Source organism: Pygoscelis adeliae, unplaced genomic scaffold (genome assembly GCF_000699105.1).
Source record: "Pygoscelis adeliae isolate BGI_AS28 unplaced genomic scaffold, ASM69910v1 Scaffold33, whole genome shotgun sequence".
Taxonomy (NCBI): domain Eukaryota; kingdom Metazoa; phylum Chordata; class Aves; order Sphenisciformes; family Spheniscidae; genus Pygoscelis; species Pygoscelis adeliae.
Window position 1 is genome coordinate 1,350,692 of NW_008824413.1, and position 23,110 is coordinate 1,373,801.

At 34.6% G+C, this 23,110-nt stretch overlaps 1 protein-coding gene across 1 annotated transcript in view; it reads right to left on the reverse strand.

Moving 5' to 3' along the window:
• Positions 1-23,110, reverse strand: part of QKI (QKI, KH domain containing, RNA binding) — a 161,878-nt gene that overhangs the window by 110,492 nt on the left and 28,276 nt on the right. The window contains exon 2 of the mRNA XM_009320757.1: positions 20,544-20,686. Coding sequence (XP_009319032.1) covers positions 20,544-20,686 — 143 coding nt within the window. The remainder of the gene's footprint in view (positions 1-20,543; positions 20,687-23,110) is intronic.

Here is a 23,110-nt window from a genome sequence, read left to right on the forward strand (position 1 = left end):
TATGTCAAGGTTAAGAAGCAACTGAAAACTGGATGTTATAATGGAGAACATCTGGTAATTTTATCTCAAGCAGCAATGCTGGCAGTCAGTTTAGCCATTTTGGAGGGAACCTTCTGTGCCTTCAGATCATAATACTCCTATTCCAAGCCCGTTTGGGAGATAACTTAATCTGACAGAGTTACAGGCTAAAGCGCTAACTGTGGAAATGAAGTAACGAAGAGACACAAAGGAACTGCAGCAAGAAGAGAAAAGCATTCAAAAGAAAGCGTGATTAATGTGTACGACACTCATGATGTTGTTTGTTAAGTGTGAGTACTCTTTGTGAGCGAGATTAACATTACTCCTAAGTACTAATAATTTTCTTAAGGTTACAATTAAGTTTTAGTACTTATTTTCATGCGTGGTTTTGATGAAGAAAAGCAGTTAATGCATTTAATTGAAACATTTATATGCAAACTTAAATTGGAAGTACTACTGTAGAAGATAAAAAATAGCACTATGCTGACAAAACATGTCACATACTCAGTAGATGAGGCTCTGAACCCAACAAAAACTTTCACTGACCCACCAAAATCAGCAAATTTGGGGTTGGGTTTTTTTATTGTTTTCTTTTTAAAGGAACACTTTTATGATACTGGCAATACAGTTATTTTTCTGTAAAATATTTCCGCATTTATTAGAAATAGCTTGAATTGCTTTAAGCTGAGTTTTAGATCATCATAAAAAACACTAGATATACAGCCGATTAGATTTTTTTGAAAACCTGTAACTTGAAACAAGAATAAAACCACCTGAGGTACTGGAAAACAAAATATTAAACCTTAAGAAGGTAAGATCATATACTTTCAGTTAGGTAGTTTAGTGTTTAATAAAGAAAACAAGACTTGTAGCATGACATTATAGATAGGTAGCTTTGAGATTAAATTTCTGAGAAATTTCATCTGAAACATTTTATAGGAGAATAGAAGTAACTTAAATGGGCAATTTACCCTACCTTACACTGAATATGCTTTCTAGCAGTAACATTTTCCAATATTTATTCAATTAATGTATTGTGACCAAATACCCATTTTCACAATGACAACTTTGTCAGAAAGTTGGCTTTGGTTTTTGGGTTTTCTTTACAAGAGCAGCTGTAGTGATGTACGTTTATGTACATATATATATCTATACAAACACAGAGACATACTTTTAAGAGAACTAACATGTACACCTAAATTATTTTTTTCTTTACTCAAAATGACCACGAATAAATTTGCCACCAACAGTAAGATAACAGCAAGAATTGATTAAAGACATAGCCTTTCAGTTCACATTTACAGCCCCCCCCCCCTTTTTTCAGTCAAAATATTTTCTTGTAATACTTCTAAATATTGCCACTATTTCATCCAGTACAGAAGATGGTACCACTAGATTTTTGATAGCTGGCGATTAAAGGAAGTCTCTTTTTCCATGACTAGAAAACCTCAGATATATTTCAAGCCTTATTGAGTATTTCCAGCAATTCAACACCACACTCATCAAAACAGAAAACAGCTACAGAGCTTTTGTTGAAGAAAAACGGTAATAAGAATTACTACCAAATAAAAACATGTGCATTATATACGCAGCTTACTCAGTGACCACACTATAGATTAACTGAAAACAAAGATTGAAAAGTTTACGTATACAGCCACTTGTACACATTTAAGAAATCAAGTGGGGAAAATATATTTTCAGGGATAAAATAATTTTGAAATTGCAAGGTCTTTCATTATCTGCATTAGCATGTGTTTTGAGGATTAAATATGCTCCAGTGGAATTTGGCAAGTGTTTTGCATAGTTAAGAAAAACAGACTATCTGATGAGATTTTACAGGGAGAAGAGGCTGACAAAGCAGATGGTATTATCATTGTCAATACAGTGAACACAGACAATACTAACCACGTACAGAAGTTAATTTTTACATACAAACTAACTTTAGGTAAAGATTGCTAGTGACAACAGTGAAGTTGTTTCCTGAAGTCTCTTCCAAACAACAACTCATGGTAATAAAAGAGAGGCTGCAGACAACAATGCATGAGAAACATTCCCTCCATCCCTTAATACAGGATGTTTTCTAAGCAAAATAACCAAGTAAATGCCAAAGTACGTATGTAGTGAATACCAGCATGACATGTATAATCTGCTTATGTCAAATATACCCACTTATATTTGCTGGGTGTATCTGACATATGTCATTCTAATACTATAATCAAAGCTAAATGAGAACTATTGAAGTATTTAAGTGATGAAGTAGTAAATTAGAAATGCTGTGCTGTAAGAAACTTATGCATATGAGCTACCATGAAATAATCTCTTCATCACTTAAACACAAAATAAAACCATTTAAGGTATCGGAGAATAAAATACAGAATATCAACCCTAAGAAAGTTAGGATCTGTCATATTTGCAATTAGGTACTTTTGTACTGGATAAACAAAACCAAAACCTCTAAGCACACCATTTGAAATACCTTCGAGATTACTTCCAAGTGTGAGAAATTTAATCCCTGACATTTAATAAAAGGGTCATTACAGCTCAAAATATTTAAAGTAATTCAAATTCTCTAAAATTTGAGTTGTCACAAAGAAAACAGCAAAATCTTTATCACTGGTGAAAAAAGGAGATAATGAAAAGATTTTTCTTTTTCTTAGTTTATTAAATGGCCAAGCATCATTTTCAGTGCATACATAATTCACTAAGACTGGTTCCATCTTTATTTAGCTCACTGTATACTTTTTTAACACATATTATGGGGATTTTTTTTTTTGTTCCTAATTCAGTTACCGTAATCACTTTTCAACATCAAAGCTAGAGTAACTCGTTTTGTTACAGGCAAGAACCGATAATTCTTATGGGAATAAGACAAGCTTAGTCTAGTTCAAAAACTTTTCTAAGTAAAATATTTATTAATGCAAAAATAAAGGATGTGAACATAATTGTAATATATTACTAAAACATATAGTATTTTTGCAGTAGAAGAACAAAGTTAATGTGCAGTGGTTTGAAGTCTGATATATTTTACAAAAATATCAGCATCCAGAGGAATACGAAAATAACACATTAGTGCAGAGGTTTTGCGTATTACACGTCTCAGAGGTTACAATGATAAAACTCAGCTAGTATCAAAGAGTAAATGAGTTCTCACACAAACACCTACATCTATCACTATTTCCCAGATCTACATTTAACCTAGGTATTACATAACGCAGTTATTGTAGCTGTAATTTTGGTAACATTTTAAGTTCCTTTAAAATCAGATTATTTTTTAATTTTTTTAAGCACAAGTTCTTAAGTCAATTGCAACAGTATAGATTCCATGAGATCTCCGAAAGGAGGAAGATCTCCAGAAAGTTTTTAAGCTTACTAGTGAGCACGATTTGGGGCAGGGGAGAACACCTTAAATCTCAGTTCTAAGTACTGGGGTATTTATGTTGCATGGCATGCATGAGTCGGTCCTCCTCCATGCTGTTTAACCACTAACTCACCTCATCTAGAAAGCTAGTGAAATGGCATCAGTACAATTCAGACACCGAATAGTTAACCTTATGTTCAGAATTAAAATCTCTTGAATGAACAGGCACATGCTGCAAGCCAGTTGGCTGACCAAAACTGAGCATAATATTTAGCATTTGTTGGCCAGCTAGTAAACAGACCTTGCCTATATAGAGGCTGCACACAGTCTTTTAATAAGAAACGTTGATACAAGTTTATCTATGTTTTCCAGTAAAGCTTTAATAATAAGACAGTAAAGAGCACGTGATGAACAGTAACACCTCATTCTCCCTGTGAGATTGAGAATTGCAGCCTTCCCTCTTGGACATCAGCAGTACATGCTTTCATGATTTCAAGGATGGATTACCATAATAAACAGTTTGGTCTACCTTAAGAAACAGTATAAATGAGCAGTTCTTACTAGTGAAGTTCTCTGAGTAACATTAAAACAGGTGGTACAATAAATAAGAAATTTTAGGAATTTTTAATACTAAAAATCAGGATTTTTTTTGTATTTAGATTTTTCTTTTTTACTTAAAAAAAGTAATCCTATTAGTCACAAGAATTACATTCCATTTTCCAAAGGGTAACCCTGAGCCCTACTCAACTATGAAGTTCTCTTTGCTAGTACCTATATTCCGCCAACGTAACATTATTTAACAAATTAAAAACTGCTTCAAATTGTATTCTGGAATATGTCAAAACAAACAGCATACCATGTCATTTCAGATAGAAAACTGAGGTTCTTTTAACTGGGTGATAAATTTTAATAAATATATTGCTTGCTACAATAAAAACTAAATTGTTTTTATGAAGCAGTACTGTACAGTTAAAGCCCCAAGACAGCACAGCAACATTAAAGAACATCTTTAATAAAAATATTAAAATAAATATCAACTTATTTCATTTAAAGATGCCACAATTCTGCAAGGTTAGTTTTATTGCTAGAGTTGACTTGCCAATTACCAGATTATTTACATTCATTTCTCTATGAGCAAAATATCAGCCACTGGTGATCATTCAAAAAGCTCGGAATCTTTTTCTGATCACTACAGTTGTAAACTAGACAAACCAGATTATCCATGTGATATCAATAAAATATACTTTTTACTTAGCAGACTGCATCCTAATGTTTAAAATGCTCCTTTAAAAAACGGCAAAAAATAAAAATGCATTTAAAAGTATAGCTGGTATTTAGAATGAATTACTAAATTCTTTAAATCCACATTATTCATCTCTAATAACCTCTGTGCTGAAGGCTTTGAGAGCTTGTTTAACTGACAAACAGCTTTACAAACCCCATGTAAATACAATGGATCAGATCTATAAAAAAGGAAGGGGGGGGGGGGGGGGGGGGGGGGGTGTCAGGCTAGCTTTCCAGGTCATTTTAATAATGGTAATAGAGCTTTCTTTATTAAAGAAAAAAGAAATCCCAGAGCACAGTTGTTTTTTTTTTAAAAAAAGGTAACACACTGAAGTATGCAACTTTTTTCTCCAAATTGTTAACTTGCATTTTAAGACAACCTGAGTAAATTATCAAGTATTTGGATTAAGTATTTGGTGTTTCATTCAGATGTTCAAACTTTTTAATAGTTTTTTATCATGGTAGCTAGAAATTTAGCTAAATAACTTAATTTTTCGCACAGAAATTCTAATGCATGTGACAGAAGAACCTCAGCAGTAGCTAAACCTAGTTAACTGAATGCATTACAACTAGTCAGAGAAGCCAATATACAGTTTCCTTTGTTATCTGTTTGAACTAGCTATCTGTCAGAACTCGTTATCAAAATGCAGCCATAAGAATTCAGGATGTAGTAATTCCTGTACATCCAAAAATCAAAATCTTCAAAATATATTTCTCTTGTTATCTAGTGTACCAACATAATTTTCATCCACACATTCAACCACAAAATATAACACAGCCTTCCCAGAAAATCTATTTTCAGTTCCTGTAGGCAGAAGATTCCACCTGATTTTTTAAACACAGTGTGTACATGTGTTATCAAAGGCGGAAAAGATGAAAAAAAAAATATTTTTATATGTTAACATAAAGATAATATCTTTAACCTCAAGGGAACTGTTTTGCCAGATTAGCTGCTAAAGAGTTAACGTCATACGTTCACAAATTCTTTGGCTAATTTGGAGGTCATTCTATCTAATAGCATACCAAAAAATCAAATATCCTACTATATTTGAAAAATTACCACATCTAACTGTTACTCAATTCAGTTTTCTAAAAATTTACCCAAGACATAAACATTTATGCCAAGACATTTATCATTTAATTTAAAATTAAATGATTACTAAGGAGTTTTACTGTCCTAGGGTTGTATAAGGAATTTTTTTTCTTTTTCATTTTTCTGTGGCAAAATTACACTGCCATCATATAATTTTGGCATTAGATAATACAACCTTCAGATGGAAGCTAGAAAGCAATCAAAACAAACCCAAAGGGAGATGTACATTTTTTGTGAAAATGAATGATATACTGCCGCCATAAAGACCTTACATTATATTGTCAAAGAGTCAAGAAACTTTGAAACACTAAAGAATTTGCACTGCTTAAGTTGCTTTAAATAGAAGCAGGGGAATTCAGCTAAATGGACTACCAAGTTTGAAAGAATAATTTAAGAATAACTCTTAAATTACTGACCTCTAACACAAAACTATAAAAGCTGTGTGCTTCTGTTTTTTACTGTACAGAATTAAATAATCACTTGGGAAAAAAGCTAGTATTGTAAACAATCAGCACTTGCATTAGACAGGTAAAAGGAATAAAGGCAAATTTATTAAATTAGCTACAATTTTGCTGATATTTATTCTGATATTTTTGTATAATGTATCACATAGGTAATATTTGCATTGACCTAAAAAACTTACAGAATTCAAAACAGAGATCCACAAAGGGCTGCTGTGTTAATTCAAAAGGTAACCAGCACTTCATAAATGGTATCATGTACTAAATACAAGAGGAGATTTTCAAATGACTGTATAGCTGCCCAGCCATAAATCTCCCTATACAGAGATATATAAAAAAAGTAAATCTGACTAAACACAATACATCAAATTCCCTGAGCAAAGCGGCTCAAATCTCTCTAATCTCTTTTACTCAAGGCCTGAAAACCATATCTGGTGCATCATCATGCTATGTGCAGTCCACCTGAACTTTTGCATACGTGTTTTAATACTCCCCATAAACACATACAAAGACAATAAATTAATGCAAGACCATCTCAAATTGATAGAAACCCTCTCTGATAGTACTATCGTAACAAGGAGAAGCTACTCCTATCATAGGAAAAAAAACCCAGCTTTTAATATTAAGACAAATGAAACTCATCTATCATTGTTGCAGTTTTCTAAAAGCTACGCTCCTGGGCTATACACCTCCCTTCTACAAACACTCCAACAAACTTTAAGGAAGAGGACATACCAGCTCCTCCCAAGAGGCGGAGATCTGGAATCTCCTGATCTCTTCCCACCATGTCAGATTATGCTGCTGCACAAGGACCCTGTCCACATTTAAGAACAAAAAATGGCCAAGTCCTCTCCACTGAAGGCTTTTAGGCTGGAGTACAGTTTCACTCTCTTTAACCCACAGCTTCTTTCAAGGAAAGGCTGGGCCCATTCCTTCTCACCTGTTAAGCCCACTGGAGGACCACCTCTAGGGTGTCCCACCAACACAGACACTTATGACGGATACAAAAGAGAGGACAGAAAGGCTTGTTCATCACTAGTGTACCTGTTGAGGAGCCATAAATGAGGTTTTGCTCTTCACTTCTCTTTGGGTCAACTGACTGCCATAACCAAGTTTGGGTTCAAGAACTAAACAGTTCTTGAGAAGAAACAGTAGAAACCTCAATCAACAAGAAGCAGCAAACAATATCAAGCAGGATTAATCTTTCAGCTAAGGTGCTGGACCCATTTCAAGCTTACATTCTAACAGCCTTTACTGCATGTAAAAGAACTAGATGTAGTTATAAGTTACATATCAAATATGAGGCTTTTAAGCAATTAAACACTGATTTTTCCAAACATTAACTTTCATTTTGAAAATGCATCAAATATAAAATCACATTTAAATCACATACTTTTCTACATCTCTAATAAAGGGGAGGATTAATATATAGAAAGTTTATACCATTCGAGAGCATTCATGCTTTCATCTATTACAAAAATAAACATTTTTTTCTAAATTAAGTATTAAACTGCAAGACACTTAATCAAGTATCAAAATGTTTCCAAAGAGTCCCATTAAGGAGCGAGAAAACAAAACAAAAAAAAGGTTACTGTAAAATGACCTAACAAACTGCTTGAATCAAAAGTAAACAAGTTAATTTTTAAAATAACTTTCTTTCGACAGCAAATGAAGTATTCATTTCTTTTTGCACTGAACGAGCCATGGAAAACTGCAAAGCTTTAGACTAGTTTATAAAACTATTTATATAAAATTAAGAATTTTATGTTACTAATAAAAGCACTCTTTCAAAAAGTTTGTCCTTCCAAACTCTTTAACCTTCTCTGTCATTAGGGCTGACTGATAAGCTACCAGCTGTTTTTTTTCTTTCACATGCTACAATGCATTCTCTTCCTTTTTAAGGCTAGTATACCCAAGCAACAAACAGCAGGACTTAAGCCAGCTGCTAGAATGTCACAAACCTATATATTTAGCTCCTACCTCATTTATTGCCATCCCTCAGTGTCAACCATTTAATGTCCCTTTTGCTCCAGTCCACTGACATTCCTCACTGAGCTGACAACACTGCGGGCTGGATCAGCAGCCAGGAGGTACAAGAACACACAACAAAGCAGAGACCTTATCAGTTATCAGAGACAAAAGCCATGCCTTGTCAAACACAGTCATGGTGAAAAACATTTTGGGTTTTGTGTCCCGTTCCCCGTCCTCCCTCCCCAGTTTCTGATCTCATTTTCACTGTTTACAAATTGTGTATTTGTTTATATAAACATTAACTTTAGAACTTTAGTGAAACAGCAATTTGTTCCTTTAGCATGTTTAATTAGCATTATTCTACCTTCGCCTAATAGGACAGAAATCCTGCCGTTTGTACTATATTAATTTGCACTATTTGTTTCACTTCTGCTTTCTCAATGCTTTTCATACATACCAATACAAACCGTGCATTAAAGTCACATTTGCTTTCCATTTAAGATTGTTTATAACATTAACCCTTTTCCTCATGCCACAAGTTTAAAGAAAATCTTAATAGGGCAGTTTCAATTCCATTTTAAGTAACTATAAAATATATCCCTCAAAATGAATTTTATGCTACATGTTCTGTTCATGTAAAAACACTAATCTAATTACTGTCATATTTTAGAAATAATTGGATTTTAAATTGCTTTGAATTATCAACATAAGTGACAAAGCTGTAAAGATAGACAAATTAACAATTTCATGGTTTTAAAATAGGAATCTCTGCTATCGTTAGAGGCCCATTTGCAATGATTTAAAGGCCCACAGTACAGTTTGGTAGTTCCCTCCTTTAAGAGGTCATAAAAACCTTTAAACAGTAATTGAAAGATTGTTCACAGAAACTCTTTCAGGAAATCAGATCCCATGAACAATCTAATAGTAGGCATGCTTAAGTGAGATAGTGAATAATCTGTTTCATCCTATTCACTAAGATGAGGTTTTCAGAACAGTGACAAGACATCAGTTTCAATAACACTAGGAGATGAGTAAAAATTGTTCAATTCCATGCTCTACTTGGGAATCGTGACACATTTATCTAGAGAATTAACAAGTTGAGCTGTGTGTAAATCGGTCTCCAAAACCTAATTGTAGGTTCCAGCAGTGCCCTCTAAGCCTCACAGTTTACATCATTAAACTCATATTCCAATAACAAAGGATCCTCAGGATATACAGTCCAACAACTAATTTCCATAATAATACCTTTTAATTAGATGTGACTACATGTGACAGTACCCAAGGCACTTAAAGTTGGCAATTTTGCTGTAGACTACTTCCAATTCTCAGTAATCAGAAGTGAGAAAGATATGTTTAAATTGGAGCACCGTTGCAGATGGCAATACTGTTGTTACAAATACTTTGCAGAAATGGAAATTCTTATACTTATGGGACACCATTCTCTTTTTTAAAATTATCAGAGAAATGCAGTCATTTTTCCTCCCCCAAAAAGGAAGAGCTGACCGAGCAGAAACAGGCTTTGAGGTTATACTTAAGTTTATGCAAAGAAGAGGTGCTCAGTAACCACTTCATTTCATCTTATTAGTTACCAGAACTTTAGACAAAGTTCTGCATCCCTTTCAGGCAATAGATTTTATGTTGAATTATTCAGTTTTTTATAATTTTAAGTTCCAAAAATAAGTTTATTAGTCACCTTGAAAAGTGGGAGGAAACACAGAAATTGCACACTGCCAAATCAGATGATCTTAAAGCTGTATTATATAAATAGTAATTACTATTTTTTCCTCCACAATAGCACTCTCTCTGACAAGCGAAGTTTAAAAAAAAAAACAAAAACAAAAACCACCAAACAAAAGCAAAACAAGGTAAAGCACCACACCAAGCAACAGAACAACTAAAGACATGATAAAGATGCATAGGATTGTTTTGTGGATAAAGGTAGGCATGACAGCTGTGATGAAAGTTTCCGTATTCAACCAAGATATCTGGGGGAAAAAAAATGCATTTTATGAAATTTCTGAAGTGAGTCACAAATGAAGGTATTTAACCTTCCTAAACATAAACATGCTTTCCATTCATGTGACTGATTTTAATTACCTAATTTAGCTGACTAAATTGTAATTTATAATCACAACCAATATTAGATAATTTTTGCTTTACTCATTTACTTTTACACACGTTTGAGTATTGGTAACACAACTGCAGTCTGATCCATAAAATTAAAGCTCTATAGTAGAAACAAACTGATTTATATGAATTCACAGCGGGGGAGGGGATCAGAAATCTTACCTAGTTTGAGACAAATCAACTTTTGAAATAGCTATTTATATATATTTATATTTAAATATATTGAAAATGCTCCAGGTATTTCAACAATCAGAACTACAAAAACTCACGATTTAAACAGAGAATTATAATGCTTAGCCATAGGAACTCTGTACATCACAATCAATTTCCATGTACATAGTTTGCACTGCATTAGATTCATTAGGAGTTGATTTACCAAACTAGGTCTAGAATTTCATGCCATGAAAATACTGAAACACGTCACAGAAAGTAATTTTAAATTGTTTCATCAAAACAAAAGCAATCCCCCTCCCAAAAGTTTAGAACAAAAAACAGTAGGGTTATATAACTGGTAGTTTGTCCTTCTACTACAGACTTCAAGTGACATGCTTCAACCAAGTGTAAAAGAAAAAAGACTAGTAGCTTTCAGTGTCTGTTGTCCAATTATTTCTACTAAAAAAAAAATCATAAATAGGTTTCTCAATGTTGACCATATTTAAAGCGAAAAATTGAACAATTCCATTCACTTTCTGAAAAGGCTGTTAGAAAAGTGTTCAATATACATGTACAGCCACCAGAATCAGTAAGTTTGCAAAATTAAAGCCTAGAACTGCAGGAGAACAGGTCAGAAATGCAGAAGATCTCTCAAATTACAGCCCTATCAATATTCCCTTTAGTGTTTTAAGGTCTAATCCACCTTGTTTGCTTTAAATGACTTCTGCTAAGAGCTGTTATATTACCAAACCTCAACTCTCTGCTCTATCTGTAAAAAGGTAATACATAAAAAGACAAATGAGACAAAACTGAAAAGCGCCTGAAACACCTTAAAAAGCCCAACTGGTCGGGAGCATTTAAGGGTACAAGTCTCACAACATATGCACTATAGCATTATGTGCTTCAGCCAGCATCAAGCAGTACAGAGCAGCAGTATTACAGTCTAGTATTACAGTAATAATAGCACCTTTGCATATCAAATCATATTGAATCTATTATCCTAAATGTTTGCCGTTACACCACTACTAAAATAGCAGCATATCAACAATTACTACATTCAGGCTTCATTTCTAACTAGCTTTTGCCTTTTACCCAGGGGCTTTTAAAGTAAGGAGACGGACGGACAGACACCACATTCAACAGTTCTGTGATCACCACTACCACCACCACAGTCATTGCAACAAAGGAGGAACTACCTCGTATTTACCACAGGAAAAAAGGCGTAAGAAAGAGTTACTGCAAAGCTTTGAGATGCACTTCAGGTTCCCATGCCAATCCACCTGCTTTTAGTAACATATATCTCTGTATCCTAAGTTCTCTTCCAGCCCTATTTACGCTAACAAAGCCAGAGTTCCAGGTCTCTCGCTCGTTCAGCTTGCCCATCTGCTGACTCCTGAAGAAACTGAAATCTTTCAGAAAGACTCACAAGCCTTTGTTTACAACTTTTCAGGTCTCAAGGACAACATTTGCACTTGTGGAAGAAAAAAAAAAAAAGATGCAACATATCAATTTTGGCCAGACTAACTTGAAAAAAATCTGAAGACATCAAAGCCCAAGAAATATTATTTTAGTATTTGTGTTGAGTGACAGCAACTTTTCTTTACTTTCAATGCAAGTGACATTCACTTTAAAAAGAATAGTAATCAAATACAGTCAAATGAGGCCAAACTATAAAATTCAAACAATTAGGTTAAACAGTACGACCCAGAAGTTTAATATGATAATGAATATATTATTCAAATTAACAACAGTACTTAAGATATATTAACAAGATAACAATTGGTCATTTCCACTAATCACGATAATAAATTTGGAACAGCAAAACAGAGATATCTATTTCATGCAGCGTTCACATTTTTAGACCATCCGTACTTGACGGGGGAAAAAAATAATCTGAAACTGTTGCATATTTAAGACAACTTTAAATCATAATTCAGTTGACGATCTTCCCAGAGCAAGCAGTCCTTGTATCACTGACAACAGGGCAAAACCCTCAGTGTCCTTTGACACTACTGATCATAATGTTTATAACTAGAATGAACTTGAATTTTTAGGGCAGCATGTTCTGATTGTTTATAAACCACATAGCTGAAAGATATTGATCAAGCTTATGTCCATACTCTAAAGAAACAGAAGCTTCTGAAAAAGCATTAATCAACCTAAGCAACTTAAAATTAAGTCTTGGGTGGGTGAACGTACCATTAGAACAGGTGCACGAGCCTTCCCAGAAGACCGGGGGTACTATGCTATATAATGAGAGACAGCTAAAATGAGTGCAAGTAAGGTGTAAAAAGGAACTGGCTGCTCATCAACCAGCATTATTTTTCTTAAAATACTGAGTGTATATGAAAGAAAAACAACGCACACAGTTTCAAATAAGTGTAGCAAATTTCAGAAGGAATCAGTGCCTTCACAGGATTCAACTATTTTACACTGCTCTTAATAAGAAAGAGAAAAGAAACGTATAAAAGCTTAAATTGTGAATTAATACTATGCCAAAGTAACTGAAATGAAACAACTGTGTCCAACTACTGTTCTTACTGGCTTTAAAAAATAGCAGAGACTAATTGAATAAATTGAGTAGATCCATAGAACAATGGACAAATACCTATTAGCTACACAATCTCAGAATCTCCTATGCAGAGATATCTACTGAGGTAGCATTTGTGTTTTAATCTAAATACAACGTTCAAAACTAAGGCAGGTAAACAGTTCCTAAACTATGAAACAAAACACGGAAGAAAGGAAAGATCGGAACAGAAAGTTTACTCCACAAGCTGATATTTGTGTACAATCTTCCTCTCAACAAGAATCATGGAAAAAGACCAAGCAAACAACATCAATGAGACACAAATGCAGACAACAACAATCCTGTTCTTCTCAATTATGGATCAAATTCAAATCAGAAATGAATGCTATAAATGCAACATTATACTGAAGACTTTTCCTTGACAAGTGATACACACTTTAAAATGTATTAATGAGTTAAGAACTTTAGAAACAGCAGAACCTAAAACCAGCACACCTCTTTAAAAAACTAGTCCGTGTTCTTGCTTAAAAGGCAACTGTTTTTTTAATTAATATGCATCCCCAAGGCTTGTGAGCAGACTTATTCTAGTAATAAACAACAGACCTTTTAGTATTGAGGACATGTAAGCTGATTTTTACCTGACTGTATGATTTAGGAGAAGTACAAGGAAAATATCAGCCTGATATTTTGACTGGTACTCAAAACTACTTTTAATAGCAATTCAGGATGGGGCTTGGCGCCTTCTTATCCCGGCAAAACACAGACCAAGCATAATTAGTGAAGACTTGCATTTCAGTGATCTACCTGTATGAAGTTACAGAACACATGCCGTCCTCTGACAAGAAAGTATTGAATTACTTTTACAAGGGCAACTCCATGAAAATCTGAGTGTACAAACAGTAATACCTAAACTACGGAGCTACTAAAAAGGAAGAAATATCTAGTATGCCTGTAAAAAGCTTACTGACCACCAGATGTGGAGGGAAAAAGAAAAAAAAAAGAAGGTAAAAAAAAAAAGGAAGATAGCACGGTATCATAATCGCCAGGTTAAGTTTCTAGGGAAAGTACAGCAGCTCAGTGTTATAGCTCTCCTTTGTCAACTAACCAGAGGAAAAAAAGTTTAAAAACCTCTTCATTCTCAAGAACGGGTTTTTCTCTCTGTATTTCCTACCTCCTTAAAACACTGTACTTCTCAACTACAACCCCCCCCCTTCAGGAGTCAACTTCAGCTCTCTGAAGAAGAGAGAAGATCTGTTCTTGACTTTGAATAACTGAGTGCATCCACTAGGGATTCTGATGCCTAAACAGATTTCTAAATCTACATATGTATTTTAAACACAGCACTACTTTGCTCTATTAAGTATGGCTTTAGCCCTTACTGACGTATTTCCATGTTTACTGCAGTCCCCAATCCTAATTAAAGTACACAGGATGTTAATTCACAAAAAACTACCAAGCAGGTGTGCCCAAGTGTACCTGACCTATTCACAACAGGAAGCAAAAACGTCATGCTGAAGCACTTCCTCCTCTCTGTAGAAAACCCTTCTTTACTACGATAAACATTCAAAAGAACTGATTGAACAAAAAACCTAATAAAAAAAAAAAGTTCCACAAATCTCTCTGCCCCGCAACTGACCTTTCATCATTAGTATTTGCACACAACTCTTCGGTACTTAGTCTTGCAAGAGCTACTACACAAAGTAAGTTCTGAGGGAAAACAGCAAAAGGAAGCATAGACAAACTGACACAAGAGAGTTGTAGTACATGATCAGCTGAAACCATGCACCCAAATTATCTTTGTAGTCCATGAACTAAAATTTATGCGCATACAACGCAGAATTCTAAAACAAAAGAAGCTCTTCAGAAGACAGCTCCAATCAAGTAGATTGCCAACTGAAAGCCTAACTCTGCAGAGACAGTTACAACTGAGAGACAAGCCATAATGAAAGGCACTGTGAGAGCAAAACCAAGCATGACAGATGTTGACTACTAGGTCTTAACTTGCTCTTCAAAAAATTCAGTTGGACACATCCCTTTGCAACCTCAAATTTTGTAATGCCCGAAGTTAACCATTTTTAGTAAGATTAATTTATTCTAACTAAAATTTTAGATATTTCATTCACAGAAAAACAACAAGCATCTACAAACTAACTGTTTAGATTAGTTTTCTAGCCTACCATTCTCCTTCAGCACTTGGCTTCCCCACACACACTCTTTTTCATCCATGACGTACAGAAGGCGCCCAAATGTCTAGCACTAGCTGTTAATCTCAGATGAGAGGACTCCTACCCTTATGAGTTGGACCTGTATAGTGACTAAACAAGAAAAATAATCCACTAGTTTCTACTAGAAGTGTCATATACATGCTGGACATCACTAGAAGTTTAATCCTATGATGTTAATTTGAAGAAGTTACTAATACAAGCATCACCATAACAAACTGGTATCCTAACAAATACGTTCAACTTGTGTATCAGTACCAGATGCAACTCATTTCTTCTCTCACATTTCCAAATTTACTTTGAAAAATATTAAGGGAAACATTGTTCCTAGCCAAAGCAAGTGCTATTTACTTAGTCTTTACTTGTCTTACCTCCACCCTGCCTTCCTTTTTTTTTTTTATTTACACACACACACACACCAGAATATCTGCAAATAGTTAAAGAACAAAATTTGAAAGTAAGAATGAAACGGGAATAAGAATATTAACAGATAAATGACTAGGTAATCACCTGTCTAACTTAATAGCACTCAATGCTTGAAGAGTTAAATGGGGAAGAAATAAGTCTCACAAGGATGAGATATGGACCAAGTTCATCAGTACTGCTGAGCTGATGCTGAGCCTGCAAGATTACTGCCAGAGACTAAAGGACAGGGTCTTTATCTCCAATGTATTCTAGACTGTCTTCCATCCTTTTGCCCCTGAGGACAAACATGCTCTGGAGATTTGACAGGCTTATTTCTGAATAAAATTATGACAATGTATGTCATCTTTCAGCAAGGTGCTACCAAAAAAATGTAAGCTATTGAGTGTGAATCAGGGCTCAAAAGAAACTTATCTTTCAAAAGGTGAATCCAATGGCCAGTAATGGAAGGATATCCAGTAAAACATTAGACAGAAAGGGTAAAAAAGCTTCATACAAATATTAAGGCATGTCTTCGTTTTATTAGCAGCTAAACAAAGGGGACCTTTCTCAATGAATCCGTTCCCTTACTATTTGCAACCAGAGTACGTAAAGCCTCTCATAAATATATAAAGTTCAAACTCAAAATTAACTTTTTTGCTCCCAGTACTTCTACTAGAATGTTTTTCCAAATATTTCATTCAGACTGGAAATTAGTAATCGAACTATTTTAGTTCTTTCATATACATTTGTACTTGTATCAGTAGTTGACCTTTTGCCACATATTCCTTCAGCCCTGCTGGTACTCTGTAGCCCAAGTTTATTTACAGAGACCAGTTATATTTTCTCTTTCCTTCCTATTGCAAGGGTAAACAAGGCAGCTCTTTTAGCCTCCTTCCCTGTTTACCACTAGGGAATGAAGAGCTTAAGTAAAAGAATCAGAACAATAAATAAAGAGGATGTTATCGTTTTCCCAATCCATATTAGGGATGCTGTTAAACTCTGATATTACCAAACTGAAAAAGGATTTGAATGTTTTGTCAGTAAGTTCCCCATAGTAAAATGAATCCCTGTGTTCATCGTTCTGTTGTACTAATTAAACAGTTTTAACTAAAATGGTCAGGAAAGTACGCACAAGCTGTTTATCACTGCTGGCCTTTGAGCTTCAGTATACCCAAAGGACATGCTACTTTAGATGCAATAATTATTGAGTTCTTACATTTTTACTGAAGAGGCGCAGAAGAGTTCCAACAGAGAATTTCACATTAATCAGAGCTAACAGGGTACTTATTAATAATAAAGCCATGATTATAATAGGAAAACATTTATTCAGTCCAACATTTGTAGGTACTAATTCCAAAAACTGTTTAAATTGATATCAGACAGAAAGTTTAGTCTCAGCTCTTTAGGGAAATTCAAGAAAATTAATCATTTATCTGAAGCATAAGAAATGCTAAAGACTATTAACTATTCACCCACAAACAATAGCATATCCTCCATTCTTCTGCTTCCTGAGAGCTCAATGGTTTTCCTGACATCTTTTCTTCCTACTTTTTTAAACTCTGATGGAAGATATTTCTCCATGAATTGAAAATGCCTTCAAACTCTAACACACCAAAGGCTTAAATGAGCATACAAAGATTTAACTGTAGAGAGAACACATTTTTAACTGAAGGGCAAATTATGGACAACTAATGGAATTTAATTTTCTGGGTGCCTTCTGCACAATTTCTCTCTCAAGTTTCAGGAGTACATACATGGTTCAGAACAGCTAAGTAGCTCAAATCGCAGTTTTAAGACTAAAATTCCCATAAAGATCTAACACCTTCCAAGGGCGCTAGAAGAAAATAATATACACAAACATACACAGTTGCATCACTGTAACTTGTAATGGAAAAACAACGAGCCAGAAAGCAGACTACCCCAACGGTTACACAATTTTCAGATGGTGATTACATCATGGAAAAACGCTTCTTATTAATACAACATACAAAAGAAAACTAGTTATTCTTTAGCAAGATTTTTGCATATCTTCCACTTATTACTACAGAAGTAGAAATGCAGACTCTACACGGTTGGCATTTAAAAACTACAGGCTGTTTCAGACAATCGATTTTTTGGAAAGTTGCACCTTGCATCAACTATGGTCTTAGAATAAAAATTAGAATAAAAATACTCAATATGCACTCATATAAAAAACTAAACTATTAAGGTACTCAAAGGACAGTCAAACAGTAATATCGAAGTGATGTAGGCTACGAAAATGTACTGTTTCATCTTTTACACATATATGTATATATGTATGTTTATTATACAGATATAAAACACAAGTTTGCTTAAACTTATGGCAGACCATTATTTTCATGCCTTACAACTAATTTAGGATTCTGTGCACAAAATGGCCCTATGGTGGTAGGGCCAAAAGTTTGTTGATTTTTTTTTTTTTTTTTTTAATTTCTGTTATTAAAAATAGTATCTAATCTACATCAGAAAACAGTTTCTGGTCACTCTTCTCTGAATAAGTTTTAAGTTTATCCATCTTTATGTCTTTGTAAGGTACACAAGATTGTCAGTTGGAAGAGAATGATGGCGATAGAAAGAATTAACTGGATTTATCTGACAAACTTACTCTGATAGTCTGCACAGCATGTCTTCCCTGTATCTGATAACAATTAAATCAATTGCTAGATATGAGTAAGAAGTTTCACATAACACTGTGTGATTACAATGAAATTATCTTTACAGGTGAAATTAATCTTTACAAGTTAATTTTACAGGGTTTTTTTAAGACAAGCTGGAGTCACTGTACTCCAGTCCTTGTGAACGCTGTACTAGCCTGAATGCAAAGGAGGTTATTTAATTTCTAACTCGCAGAAGATCTTAGAAACGGCCTACATACAAAACCACAGCTTTTCTTGTATGTGGCGGTATATTCTAGTTGCTTAACCAATTACTGAGGCTGTGCAGATCCCATTCTGAGTAGCTAGGAACAAATACAGACAACACGTGGACAGGCAGGAGCACATAGAGAACGCTGGGCTTGGCTTCCCAATGAAGCTTGAACTGCCAAGTACCACCACAATGGTAGAAGCTGTACATCTTCTAGCAAACATTTCACATCATCTCACAAGAACCAACTACCTTTTTATTCCAGGACACATGTATACAAATCACAAGTCTCCCCAACTTCTGAATTTGTAGGACATGATTAAAATAAATTAGTGACCACTCTTCTGAAGGCACACAAAGAGCTAGCAGTAACTAGAGAAATCATACACCCAAAGTTACACAAGTGCTTTAACAGTAACTAGAGACAAAACTCCTTCCTGCTTATTTACACTATATTTCATAATTAACTGGCAGTGAAGAGCTAAGCTACTACACCCTTGACTTCTAGAAGAAAAGTTTAATAATAATTACAGGAAGTCCAACCCCTTTTTCTTCCTGCTATCTCACGATCCTGGTACAGCAAGCATCAAGTTCTGTAAAAACTACAACCAATAACTGAGGCAACTCTTGACAAAGGATGCATTGTTGAGTTATAAAACAGAGATTTCAACAACTAAGCTATGTTTTAAAAAGCCAGTAAGTAATATAGCTCTAAGAGATATACAGGTAACTAAGTACAGAGCTACTTGCATCACATTATGGGAACAATTGCATAGCACAGTTCCTCTCAAAAATCTGTAATTCCAAGGAATTTCAGAAGAAACACTGTTTTTGGTGTGGGGATATGTATGCATGTACATATGTGTACACATATGTGTATAGATATGCATATGCATATATTTAACTTGGAAGAAAAACGGAAGGGAAGGGGAGAGAGATGTCCTTACTGCCAATGCAAATTCTTCGAACACTTTTCCCAGTACAGGTATTTTAACCCAAAAGCAACAAAACAACTTCATGAAAACTGAAAAGGGAGAAGAGACATTTGTCTAAATATTCTGTTCTGAATAACGACTTGCACTTAATTTTCTTAATGGAGTATGGCACAATGAGGTTTTATTTAGAGGTCTGTATGTTCTAAGCAGCATTAAAATAATAAAGCTCAATTTTGAGAGCTTAATCTAACTAATGATACAAAAAAAAGCCAAAGAAATACACAAATGTTGCTTCCATTTTTTGCTGTTCTGTACTTTCTTCTACTTTATACCACTTCAATATGCAAATGCCTCACTTGGACCCTGCACTCCTCCACTGCAACATGACCTCTAAATTCTATTATGGAGGAATAACACAATTTCTTATTTTGTCAGTGATCAATGAAAATCGTTGGGGTAGATTTTGACAGGACTATTTTTCCCAAGTTGTTTTAAGAAACCATTCAGACCACAGGAGTTCCAGATAGTTCTTCTAGTTAAACGAAACCATTCTCCCTCAAAAAGGTAGGTGTATAATAGAACAGAACACCCAATGGAGAACGTAACATTGGCATGCAAGCAAGGAGCTTTGCTTAAGGTGAAAAAAACCCCAACCCCAAGATAAAGACACTTCTACATGCGACAGAACTGGTTACACAGGTATGGGACAAACAGTAATTAAGTACAGTCTCCAAAAGGTCTCTAAGGATTCTCCAACTGACTTTTAGAGACATACTAAGAGGAAAAAACACTGTCCCAAGAACTACTTCCCTTATAAAACTCGCTACAGAGTCTCAGGACTGACAGTACAGAATGAATAAGATAATTCAGATCTTAGATCTACAGCTTTATAATCCATACTAGTTTGGTATTTAAGGCAACCTTCTTCCACTCACACTCACTACAAATCAAGCCACCAAGTGGAACATACACTGCTTCCCTAAAAAGTATCTTGTCAAAAACAATTCAGTGTGATCCAAGGGTAGCATCACATGAAATTTACATTTAAAGACGACCACAAGGATCAAAAAATAATTTAGGGACTAAAAAGATATACTTACATCTGGATATTCTTTTACAGGCACATATAGTTTCTCTTGTAACTGTACAATAGGTCCCACAGCATCTGGTAATTCTGCACTTCTCTTCTCCGTACTACCATTTAATGTGTCGTTATACATGTCTTTCCGTACTCTGCTAATTTCTGTGGGGGGAAAAACGTATATTAGGTATTAAATACAGTAACAGGTTATAATCTAGCATGACAGTCTTCTCTTTCTAATCTTTCCCAAATCTTAATGCCATTTTCTTCCTCTCTTCATGAGCATCATGGTAACTTGAAAGAAAAATCTACTCTGGTTTTGTTTAGTTTTTTTGTGGTTTGGTTTTTTTTAATTGCAGCACCCCTCTTAAATGTTTTCTTCATGTCTGTAAATTTGCTGCCTATTCATTCTGTTTATGGAATTCAGCTACTGAAATAAAAATTATGTGCAGCTCCTTAGAACACTTACAAGATTATTCACATCATTTAAAACGTGTATAAAAACAGTTCTTTTACGTGTTTTTTATAAGAAAGCATCTAGAAAGCAAAAAAATTAGAAATCTGTACCTAACATAAAAAATACAAAAATGCATCTATACAGTACTATGTGCTAGTTATGAGATTAACTATAGCATTTGGAAATGAAATGGTGCATCCTTCAGCAATGAGAAATCTGACAACTCAAAGGTGCAGTTACTGAGCACACGGTGTGACAACAAACTAGTAAATATTGTTCTACTGACTACCCCCAGTGAGATAATGAAAAAAATGAAGACAAGTATGGTATCAGAGACCTGGGCAACTTCTATATACACCCAAAAGTCCTACTACTTCATTGCAAAGTAATGAAAAACTCCTCAACAGCATCAGGGAATGTCACAAGTGGACTTGTAAGTACTGTTTCTACCAATTACACCTGTATTACCCACACCTTGAGGTATTTACTTGCAAGATGTAGTTGAGTAGTTATAAACAAGATAGTTAAAAATGGATAATTTGATTCAAATCCAGGTTAGTTTCACTAAAATGTAACAATCTGAGAACTGACACAAAGCTTTCTCTTATTTAACCAAAAAACGTATTTAACAAGAGCTTATATTTCATTTCTAGAATTGTTAAACTGGTACTTAAATTGCTGCTATAAGAATTAAAAACCCTGCATTTCAGAACTTACAGAATTCCAACTAGCATAAAATTTTCTCAATGAGTTTATTCCAATATCACTGAAGACTTACTTAAAATGAACGTATTAACCAACTTCCAAACTGAAAACCAACATTTAAACAGGCATTGTTCCCAAAGCATTAAGGCTTTTGATAGTGGGAGCTATAAAGCAAAAAACAGGTATCAATAATTCCAGTCTTTTACTCAGAATTGTTATAACCACTTTCAAAAGCTTCAGAATTAAAATGAAACTGAACACAGAAATTTTATGTTTTCATCTGACCACAGGAAGCCACAGAAATGGGAAGTCACTTGAAACTCTAGCAGCAGCCAAGAGTTTAATATAACCTCTGTTTCATAATCAATTTCTTCTCTGGCAAATGATTTATAGCTGAGATTTCACCACTTGAAAAGCTGGGGGCGGGGAGGAAAAGCATCAGAAATGACAAATCTCTGAAATGCAGCAGACCTCATTTTCAACCGAGTTAGTCTGAATTAATTCTAACAAACTTACTCCGCGTATTCAAGAACAAGTTGTTTCTCCACTGGAAACTGACATACTCAATCATGTATACTATATAATGATTTGGTGGTTAACACCTGTTTAGAACAGAGAACACAAATTTCGTCACCATATAATCATAGCTCAAGGAAAAAATCCACAGCTGCTTCTAAATTGACAATTTCGGCAACAGCCACAAAATCCTCAGAACTACAAGCAGTATTTATACTGGCTTCAGTATATAAAGAAATTCTTTAGCACATCTCTTTGAACAAATATTATTATCTTTTGGCAGACTTTGTTTCCTTTTCATTCTCTTCAGATTTTCCATTAACTTACACTACACTGAAACAAGCTAGGCAGTCTGCTGAAGTACTGAAGCATAAATAGCAACATGGTCATTTTTACTTATATTTGGCAGCTACAGAGTAGTTGCACCGAAAACTTCATTTTAAATTGTATCTTTCATGTAGAATATAATCACTAACACTAGATATCCTAGTTTTCACAGGAGAGAAAGAACACTTATTTTAATCTTTCCCTTGCAAATACTCATATGTCACATTCGTGACACTGTAGAGCCAAACATTCAGAACACGCACAGATAGTATGATAAGCTGACTTGAGGACTACCACTGAATTCTGGCTTGTGTGAAACCTAAGCCATCTATCACACCTCAAATGTTACACAGAATGAAGACACCTACCAACTCAGGATTTTCTACTCCACTACAAGACCAGACACCTGAAATTTAGTTTTCTTTGCATATGTAGGGTTTTATCTTCTCTCTCTACATTCGTAGCACTGACAAATATCAGGACAGGGATAGTCAGCTACATCAACTCAGCATTATCACCGGCTCCTCAAGTGCTACTGTTTCTTCTCCTTCTTGACAATTTATCTTCTCTCTTGCCTTAGA